The sequence below is a fragment of the Pocillopora damicornis genome, chromosome 10 (assembly GCF_964200805.1).
Source record: "Pocillopora damicornis chromosome 10, jaPocDami1.2, whole genome shotgun sequence".
Classification (NCBI taxonomy): Eukaryota; Metazoa; Cnidaria; class Anthozoa; order Scleractinia; family Pocilloporidae; genus Pocillopora; species Pocillopora damicornis.
This window is the reverse complement of record NC_142679.1, coordinates 11,435,510-11,446,182: the sequence shown is the minus strand read 5'-3', so window position 1 is coordinate 11,446,182 and position 10,673 is coordinate 11,435,510. Positions and strand designations below refer to the sequence as shown.

Sequence of the window (10,673 nt, the reverse complement as noted above, 5' to 3'; positions counted from 1 at the left end):
TCTAGACTTTTCCTTCCGTTTCTCAAAACTGATAAAAGCCTGGGTACCATTGGTGCTTCTTCCTGCTATTTCCTGCCTGGGGAATGCCCTTTTTTTTCCGGAGCTTGGAAATATTTGCTAAATGTAGACAGTGACAGCTCTAATAGCTGTTAAAAATGACCCGGTTTCAATCAAGGAACTCAGTTTGTCTGCCCTGACCTGTACGTTACAGCTTCGTTTGGATAGCTGGGTGGTTGATCGAGTCAAGAAGCTCGTCTTCACGATTTGCTCTGATACATCCCGGAAGCAGTATGGATCAGCTAGAAAGCGATATTCTTCCTTTCCCCCTTAACGATGAACTTAGTTCCTGCGAAACCGAAAAACTAGAGCTGTCGTTAAGAAACTACGAGGCTGAGAAGAACTGCGTAAAGACTGATGCTCAAATTCTGGAGCACTTTGATGGGATCGAAAGTGAAAGTATCGTCACTTCAGTCAATTTAGGTTTGACAAAAACGGCGCTTGTATCAGTTTCACCCTGTGATCTTACTAGTTTTATAACCTGAAGTACTTCATCACTAAGAAAATCGAAATCTTTCCAAGTTGTCGATCGTAGGTTACGCTTAATTTGCTTATATGCTTTTTTTCCTTAGAAATCTGATTTTTCTTTTATCGTGAGTCGCAGCCTTGAAATTATTTGGAATAATGTTTATCCTGGTTTTAAAACTATTATTGATCTGATTAGTATATGTCGTAACGCCACAAACAAAAGGATTCAGTGGGATGAAAAGTTTTAAATTTTTAAAGGTAAAATTTCTGCACAACCCCATACTACATTATGCATTCAGTTCTTGAATAAAGAAAACAATGAAAAAAACAATACATTTCCATTGGGAAAACAGATTTGTTTTACAATAGTATGGGGCTGTGCGGAAACTTCGTAATACTTCATCTATTGAGACTTCTTCCCCATGAAAACTGGTGCTTCACTTTTTCCTTAGAGCAAGAGAGTTCAAAACCAACAAACTCCTGTGAGAAAGGTGAGTTTCAAGTGGAACAGACTGAGGAAAACATCCAAGCAGCAAACAAACGGGGATCATCAGAGGGAACCGTGCTCTGTCAGATTACAGAGAAGGCTAAAATCTTAGCATCTAGGGGTCCCCAGCAACGTACTGTTGAAACTATGGCGGAACCCACTTCATTCTCTCTAGGGACTGGCCATGGTAAGCAATTCAAGCTCAAGCTAGAAGCCAAACAATGAATTGAAATGAATCTGATACTAAGCTTAAGGAACAAGGCAGCAAGAATGGCGCCTTGAAGAACAATGGGTTTGAGGGTGTTAAGGCTAAGGAGTCTAAGGAGACTGCACTTCATCTCAGGACCTCAGGTCCACTGGTTGACAATTTACATAATTTTCTCTCAGTATAAGAAAACCTTGTTCAATTTGAATTATGATAAACCATGACAAGGAAAGGAGAATACAACATGGCCTCCTGACTAGGACTACAAAAAAATTGCTGACTGTCAGCTTTTTCAAACACTTAATTTACAACATATTTCAGGATATTAAATTTAAGGTGTAAAAATATGATATGGTTATGGAAATAACTATTGTTATCATTGTTTATTCCATTTGCAGAATTGGTGCCCAATGAGAGAATTGATCCACCCTCACAACCAACAGAAAACTTGTCTGCTCTTTCCAACTGTTACAGTAGGGCAGGTTATTCAGTGCTGGTCAGTAATGGAAGTCTCTGTGAAAGTACACCTGAGATGGGCCTAGTTGAGATGGAAAATGGAGCTGCATTTCATATTAAAGTACAAAATAACAATTATTATGGTGAGTTATTGTACAAATGGGCCGTTAAACAATTAGCATTCACTCACATTGTGTTAAATGCCATATCAGTCCACATTATTTTCAGTTAAATCATACAGTAGGGAGCAAGTTTGTAATATGAAATCTTTTTTTTTTTAGGTTGAGTGACAGTTAGTAATTGAATTGTAAGGTGATGACTTTAACTAGAATTATTACCTGACTGCATTACAAAATTGATTTATCTTCTAAAACAGCTTACAAACAAGTGTACAACTATGCAGCAGGAGAGAAGAAGCAATTTTCTCAACATAGTGTCATTTTGAATGATAATTTATACTTTTGTGGTCATGATTTAGATGAATACTTAATTGAATTGTTTCTATGTTTTTTGAAGCTGTGGAGGTGGATGTTACATTTAGTGGCAAGTTCCTTGGCGTTTGGACTCTTGAAGCTCAGCAGTTATATCCACTGGTCATTGAAGGTTCTTCTTGGGAGAGTGGCAAGCTAAAATATTTTAGCAAGCCAAATGAAACTGAGTATGGGATGCTTGATTCAAATGGGAAAATAGAATTGGAATTTAAGCCTGAGGCAATGGTGCTAATTGCTAAGCATTCACGATTGCAGAAAAGACACGAAGTATTGTTGACTGATTTCAAGTTGGCAACTGTCAAGGATCTCAGAGAGGAGATGAACCGAACACTGTGGGACCAGCTCGGGTTTATAACTTGTTTGATTAAAGGTGGAGAAGTTCTTGATGAATGGCAGTTCATAAGGTAATTGTAAATTTCAATGATTAAACTTTTAATGGGAAAGAAAAAAAGAACAATGAATAAAATAATAATGACAATGATGAGAATAATTGGCCCTCAAATTAAAGCCTGATTGGGGGAGTAAATGGTTCATTTCACAGTTGCGTGCTGGGTTGCCAAGCCTTTGAACAGGAGTGAGGTTAAGGGTGACCTATTATGATACAAACCTTACTGCTTTGCAAATGTAAATTACTTTGTTATCATGCTAACTAGATACTGATTTTTATCACAACATTGTCAACTTCAGCCTCACTCCAAATCAAAGGCTTGGCAACTCAGTACACAACCGTAAAATGGCCTATTAAGTATACATAAGTGTACACAGTCACAATTGTTGTTTCCTAAAAGTAACTTTCCAAAAGATAAATTTAGTTTTATTTTAACACTATTTAGCCTGTTTCCTGCAATAGTAGATTGGAAATACACTTAATGATGATAATGGTGATATCCTCTTTCTTGTTCTTTGTAGATCTTACTCTTTAAAGAATGGTGACATTATTGAAGTCCTTACCTGTGAGGAGCCAATATTGATAGAGTCCAGTTTCAGGGATCCCTTTACTCTTTGGGTTGATCCTCATCATGATTCCATCGAGTCAGTGAGAGGAACAGTAGCTTCAAAGATGAATGTCAAAGACCTTTCCTTTCTGCTAGATGAGAAACATATTGCAAGGAGAGGCCCCCTGACCAAAATCTTCTTACAATCACGAAAGCCAGTTTTAAAGGCCATAAAAGCTCGTGATGTACGCATAAATGTGACTGTGCACCTCCCCAGTGAGGAAGCAAAGAGAGTTAGAGTCTCCCAGTTTGCAACTGTAGATGAACTCATGAGAGATCTCAATATACCAACCTCTGGTGCCTTGCTAAGGGTCAATGATGAAGAGATTCAAGACAGCACAGGTCTGAAAGAGCTCTTAGACCTTGGCATAAAAAATGGATCAGAGGTGACAGTGACCTTTGCCACAGAAGGCAGATCATTGAGTTCTTACAGGTAAAAAAAATAGTAGGTAACTTGAAAGTACCGCCTTTCATAACATAAAATGTACCAAAAATAATGCCTGACCTTTTTAACAGTACAACAGTTTAGCACAAGGTACATCTTTAACAAGGATATTCACTGCAGTAGAAATCTTTAAAAAGTTACCGGTAAATGTGTTTTTGGGCAAAATAAATTTTTTTGGTGATACTTGCAAGACATATGGGTAAAAGGGTGATATGCTTGAACATTTGTTCCTTGGAACAACGAGCACTTACTCTACTCAGGATTAGTCACATAAGAGATGTCTTTCAAAATTGGTATGGGTTGATGGTAATGAATTATTACTTATCTCAATCATTAAAAGGCAGAAACCAGGCAGGAAAAAAGCTTATTACTCTGATCTTAACTCACAATGGTATTAACCCACTAGGGTTTGTGATGGCAATTTGAAAAAGTTTCCTTCACTGTGGATATACAATGAGCATATGAAAAAGTGTTTTTCTTAGTTTCAATAAAAACCTACATTTAATTCTTTAATTTTAGAAACCCAAGCCATGAATCAACCCAAGAAGAATGGGCTGACAGTGAATCTCCTTCTCCATCATCACACAACTTTGATTGCTCAGCTGGTAATTTTTAACCTCTTCAGTTTTTTAATTACCAAATCAAGGGAGCTGAATATGATGAATAATGTCACTGTGAAACATAGTCATCTAATAATAGTCAGGTCACAGTGAAAAGTCTTTTAAGATCTCACTATCTCTTTCTCTCCATGGAGTAACCAAAAAGTAATGTCCTACAAAATTATCACCACACTGTCAAGCAGAAAGGTGATGATAAGAAAAGAAAACTTTGATGAGAGAGTATATATATGGTCTGGCCACCAGAAAGAGAATCATATGGCAGAGAGTAAGGACTTCAGTTAGAAGAGTTGATATTGAAATCTTGAGAGTGAAATGTTGCTTATTCATTTTTGGCTCTTTTCATCTGTTAACGATTATTTGACATTTACAGTTGTTTCCAGTTAGTGATCTTCTAAGAGATATTACATCATCTTAGTTTTAATGTTTCATTCAAGAGAAGAAAAAAATTTATACTAAATAAATGGATTGATATCAAAATATTTATCCCTATATCATTTGTTTGTGAAGGATAATCATTTTATCATAATGAGGATATTAACACTATCAGTTGTTACTATGTATTAATCATACAACCATTGGTGAAATATTTTCTTATTTAACTGTCTGTTCCCAAGTCGGGTTTATCATTTTAAACTGAGTGGCATATTAAGTATTCTTAAAAATACTGTATGATATCTTCAATCTTAAGTAATTTATTTCTATGTGATTTGTTTCCAGAATTTAACCCTTTACAATATATTCCAGAGGAAAAGTATGGAATTTCAGGTCACTTCAACAACCTGGTAAATAAATATTTTTGTTTCTCTACCATCACAAAATTTTTTACCACTCTGAAATCCTTTCATCCTTAATTATATTTTTATTGAGCATGTCATCTTTGCCATGACTGGTTTTTATTTACTTATTTATTTGGCAATTGCAATGAAGGAGTTATTCCATACTCTCTAAGAAAACTATGTCTCCTTTATTGATGTACTTTCAGGAATGGATAGAAGAGGATAAGTCTTTTTGTGGCTGTTATCAACTGGACACTAGGAGAAAAAGATTCACAAAAGATAAATTGAAGTCTGTCACCCTGGTTGTTCAACTGTGCTCTAAAAGGTGAGAGTTATCAAATACCAAGACCCTACTCAGAGACATTAGCACAATTTCATGCAGGGAAAAAGCCACAGCCAACACATATCAGACAGGGAAACACTGTAATTAAACAAACAAGGCCTAGTACAACTTGATTTTGAGTTCATGCTTCGGGGACCATTAAACGGCCTTTCACTAATATGATCTAGAGTGTACATCCCCTCTTGCCGTAGTTCACATTCTCCTTTGCGTTTGAGGTGGTATGCAAATGATTCATGCAGATCTTTACTTTTTTATTTAGAAAATGATCTAATTTCACATAACTTTTCTGATTACTTGAAAATCGTGAGGAGAGGAATGGGTATTCCAACGTTAACAGGAAATCAAGTTATGTACAACTGAACAAAACAGTTGTAACTGAATCCCTCAGATAAAGAAAAACTGAAAATTAAGGTAACCTTTGATTGCAAGAAATAGATGCAGAGCTAGGTTTGGTCTGTTAAAAAGACAGAATTCTACGGTCTGTTGTTTTTTACGTGTATAGTTATAACTGAAGCTGTTGCTTTTCAGTTGAAACCTAGAAACTCCTGCTTATCCGGCCACCTTTATATTTTAATTATCACAGTTTCTCTTCTCTAGTTATTCTCGACTGTTTTTTGTTGCTGACCTCTAGATCTGTGACGCAAATGCTGCACTCATATGAGCCTCCTGTTCACTTTGATTCGACTTGAGATAAAGAAACCAAAGATGATACAACATCGAATCAATTAAGATGGAAACATCCGTGGTTTGAAGTCACGCCAAACACCGAAGATTTCACGCAATCAACTCGTTCCCATGCAGTTCCTTGTTAAGAAAAGTTTCCGATTGCGAATGTTTGGTTTTGTAGACTGTTATTTGTAGAATTTTTCTGACTGCCTAAAAAGGTTTGTAAGTAAATGAGTGGTGAATATAATGATAATTTATTTCAACCATCGAGTTATTTAATAGTTGATTTCCTATAATATATATTTTACTGTTTCATGCGTAATAAACCTATATTTTACGCTAGCAGGCAGGGGATACATTGGATATAAAAATATTAATCTTCCCTTCTTATATGAGATCAGAAGTTCAAAGAGCAGCTGAATTTTTCAGTCTGTGACGAAATAGTAACATTTTACTGGATAGGGCTGTCGACGGGGGCAAGGAATTCTGGGTTATGGCCTGTGGTCTGATGCCCGTTTGAAGTTTTCTGCTCACAACTGGCTCAAGCTATGACCTATATTCTTAACTAGTTATAGTTCTCACTAGAGTTGCCCCCACCCTACAGTACCTAGTAGTAGTAAGTCCTCGCGCGCGTGTCTTTTTACTGGCAGCCCATGACCATTTGCGGGAAAAACGTTGATACCTTGCGGCCGTGCAAGCGATCAAATCGAGATTTTTTCTGGTTATGATCTACCAAAAATACCCACATTCTCTCTTCTCCAGTCTTCCTCTATATTACACGGGGAGTCCTAAGGTGCCTCCTCGGGTTTTTGGCCCTCTGGGGCCAAAAACCCTGCGGGGGCAAAAAAACCCTGCGGGGGCAATAATGATGATAACTAATATGGCAGTACAATAATAATAATAATAATAATAATAATAATAATAACATTTGTAATTATATTTATAACAATTTTGATGATAACGATGATGATGATTATCATTATTACGTGTATTATTATTATTGTATTATTATTATCATTGCAGTGATAGTAATACTATAATGTTAGCTTAGCCTTTCAGCGCTATTTTAATCGTCATTCGACTGTCTTTGACTAGATATTGTAAAGCTTAGATAGATAACGGGTGAGATTATTGTCGTTAAATAAAATATTTATGAAAAAGGCTCACTACTTCACTGTGCCTTTTCGGAGTTAAGATTTTTTTCTACGAGCACTTTAACCTTGGTTTTATATTCAACATAGATACAATTTTAGAATATTTGCGAATGCGACGTTGTCACGGTACATCATTTACATATCGAGAAAATCTGAATCGAGACAAACGTTCTACTTCAAACCGTTGTTTATCGGTTTCAGGAGTTTCAGTAACGTTTTCCATGAGCAGCTACCGATGGTGTAATGGGCGGCTCTCCTAGGAAAAGGGGCATTAAGCCACAACCTCGAAACCAGAGCCTACTTGCTTGCTAAACAGACGGCGGTAGGAATCTTACAGGTGGCGATAGAGCGCCTTTTATCGAAAACTCTGGTCAGTCTACCACAGGGAGTGAGGATGCACTTCGAATTTTGGCTCAGTTGAAACGAAATCAAAAGTAGGCGAATAGAGGGAGTGGAATCGAACTCAACCAACTTTCACCAAATAATCGTTTTAAGCTAATTTAGAAAATTTCCATGCTTATCGATGTGCATCCGCGATTTCCTATGTCCGATTAATACGACTTTTTATTCAGAATCAGAACACTCTTTCGTACTGATTTCCTGCAAGTAAAAAAATGATCATATCCTGGGAACTTGAATTTAAAAGTAAGAGGTTTTTTGATCGAACGATCGTTGGAACGAAGGATAAAAAATAGCCGTATTTGATCAGCTCAGTTTGACTAGCTGCTTAAACGATTAATCTATTTTTTTTTGGTTGATTTTTTTTTTTTTGGCTTATCGTAATGCTTTGTACTTTAGTGTTTATTCGAAGGTTCGTACGATAAAAATCAAGCCGTGTTTTTCTAATTACCTGGCTTGGTCATAAAAAAAAACTAGGATACTGGCGTACATCCAGATCAGATTTAAAACGTGGATCGAAAATTTACACATGAATGTGTTACCGATGATTTGATCAACCTTACAGCCAGAAATTTCCGCTAGCTTTTGCAAGAATAAAGGATAGACTCGCTTTGAATTGAGTCGTCAATAAGCATTAACACGGTGTGATTTCTCATGAGAAATTTCCTTTTCCTGTCAGGTGCCGAGACCATGTCCTCATTAGAAAGAAAGTAAAAAAGAAGGAAAGACTGAAAGAGAAAAAAATACCTCACAAAAATATAGGGTCACTCGGCCAATAGGGATCTCAGCAATTGTACTTCGGGTGATTTGATATAACACCTTCATAAAACAAGCATGTTGCAAGTCTTTCAAACGGTTGTTCGACATACTTCCTGTTTTTCGGTAAGCTTGGATATTTTCATCAACATTCTCGCCTTTAGTTATGGTTGATAAAAACTGAATCCTAAACAAATGTTAACTGTATTCATATTGTCATACCGTTTTAGTTTTTTCCTTAATAATAATTTTATTTTATCTTTCATGTATGGTGCTTGGAACTTGAAATCACCCAATTATTGATCACGAAAATCAACTTATTTCTTTTAACGATCGACTCATTCATTGCTTAAAATAATTTATACTTTTCTGTTTTGATTCCTTATTATATCGATTGAATATTACCAAGAAACGAACAAGCTTTTTACTACTAACGCAGCAAGCAATTGACGGATTCATGAGAGAGCCTTCCTTTTCAGGATTACGTAGTAGGAGAAAAACTTACGTTTTCGTTTTCCAAATAAGGGTGTTAAGAAAATTTTGCAGTTTAGCGCGCTTAACAAAAACGATCGAAATCTTCCACGGTTTCCCAGCGCAGTTCTCACTCTTGCTCAGATTAACGTTACGCTGAATACTTTTTTACTTTATTAAGATGTCCTTGTGAGCCACAAATTATCTTGGAAAACGGTACGCTTCAGTTAAGTAACTTGGCAGTGTTGTATCACAGAGTCGTAAGTTGATTTACGCAAGGTCCATTGCTCTCTACTTTCTGCTCTTAGTACTACCCAAATTGAACAAAAATTGTCTGAACATTATACATATAGTTTCCGCTCTACGCAAGGCAAAATATCGAAATTATTACAAAATTGATTCATCATTCAAAGTAAAACGACGTGTTCATTCAAAAATTTTTCCGTCGGTAGTGGTATAAGTCGGCGGCAGAGACATCTCATGATCAAGTCTCTTTTGTTGCGCTTCCTTTCCTCCATTCTTTGCCAGATATTTCTTGCGATGTCTCTTGTTGCAGGCAAACCATAAATGAAAATATCCCAGCATACAAAGGAAGCAAGCGATCAAAACCAGTATACATATCATGACAGGGACGGAGATGGTTCGTGGCACCATTGTGATGGTTCACTTCGTGTTACGATGGCTGTTACAGCACTGAAATGGGTTCTCTTCTACGTCTTAATGATTTTCGAAACATTGTGAGTGCGTAGGATCAAAATAAATTTTCTTGACGAATACAATAGAAATCAGTCAACGAATTTAGAAGGCAGCTGATTTTTCTCTTTAGAATTCGTTGAGTACCTGAAGAAAACCTTGACACGTCAGTTCTAACAAAGGGAAGGATGTCATGATGAACCATGAAAGAACTGGAAGGATGCTTGGTGACGAATAGAGCGAAAAACTGAAAAAAATGAAATTAGAGCTTCCATATATAACTCAAAAGATCTCAACATAAAACAATAGAAGAAAAAAATTTATACGGACTCGTTTAACCGATAATTAAGGAAAATAGAATTAAACAACTCGTTTCTAAAACTTTAACTTTGTTAAACGTACGTAGCTTCGTGATAACGATACGATTGAAATAAATTTCAGATTCGCGAAGAAACTTTTTGAAGACACGTTTCAGCATGACTTATGCCATCATAATTTAAAAGAGTAACTGACGCCAAATTTTTCTCCTTTTCTTTTGTCCCAATACATTCCTCTTAGGTTAAAGAATCCTCAATGAGCCGCTGATCTTTTTTCACACGTTACACGCGTATACGTTGGAAGGTTTGTTAAAACGATTCAGTAAGAGCTTTCCTTCGCTTGCCCGTGCAGGTAATCTGGCACTAATGATTATATTATAAGTGCCCCTTCAAACCTCTCGCTGGTTTGTTTTGGCAGGGCCCGAAACTTACTCGCGGGTGAAGCAATGCTATAATGAGGGCCTATTTGTAAGGGTAGGTTCTTTTCTCGAAGACAAACATTTCCTCCAGAGAAATTTGCTTGGATATCATGCAATTGATTGCGTACCGTATTTCCTTTCGTCCCATTGCAGAGTATGTGACGGTACTTGAGGACTTTTATCAGTAGCTTAATTGCAAATGTTATCATTTCTCTCAGACAAATACTGTCCAGGAGTAAAAAGGCTATTCTGCTAGGTATGGTTGCCGGATATTAACAGGCAGAAGGAATGACTGGCATCATGAACTCACTTAATTTCTTAAACCTTAAGTATGATCTTCTTGCAACGCTATGATCTTCGATTAAATGCTACGCCATGATTTTCGATGATTTGCTTCTCACTTGATGAGGAGGTAAGACCTTAAAAATTCTCAAGCTATGGTGATCCCGGTTTCC

At 36.6% G+C, this 10,673-nt stretch overlaps 1 protein-coding gene across 1 annotated transcript; it reads left to right on the top strand.

The window, feature by feature from the left end:
- Window positions 1-3: 3 nt before the first annotated feature.
- Window positions 4-7,169, top strand: LOC113669120 (uncharacterized). Its single transcript, XM_027185115.2, has 9 exons — window positions 4-480; window positions 978-1,199; window positions 1,616-1,816; window positions 2,190-2,568; window positions 3,074-3,592; window positions 4,124-4,209; window positions 4,942-5,006; window positions 5,207-5,325; window positions 5,975-7,169. Exons 1-9 carry the CDS (start codon window positions 291-293, stop codon window positions 6,030-6,032), a joined length of 1,839 nt encoding a protein of 612 aa, XP_027040916.2. The 5' UTR covers window positions 4-290; the 3' UTR covers window positions 6,033-7,169.
- Window positions 7,170-10,673: the final 3,504 nt, after the last annotated feature.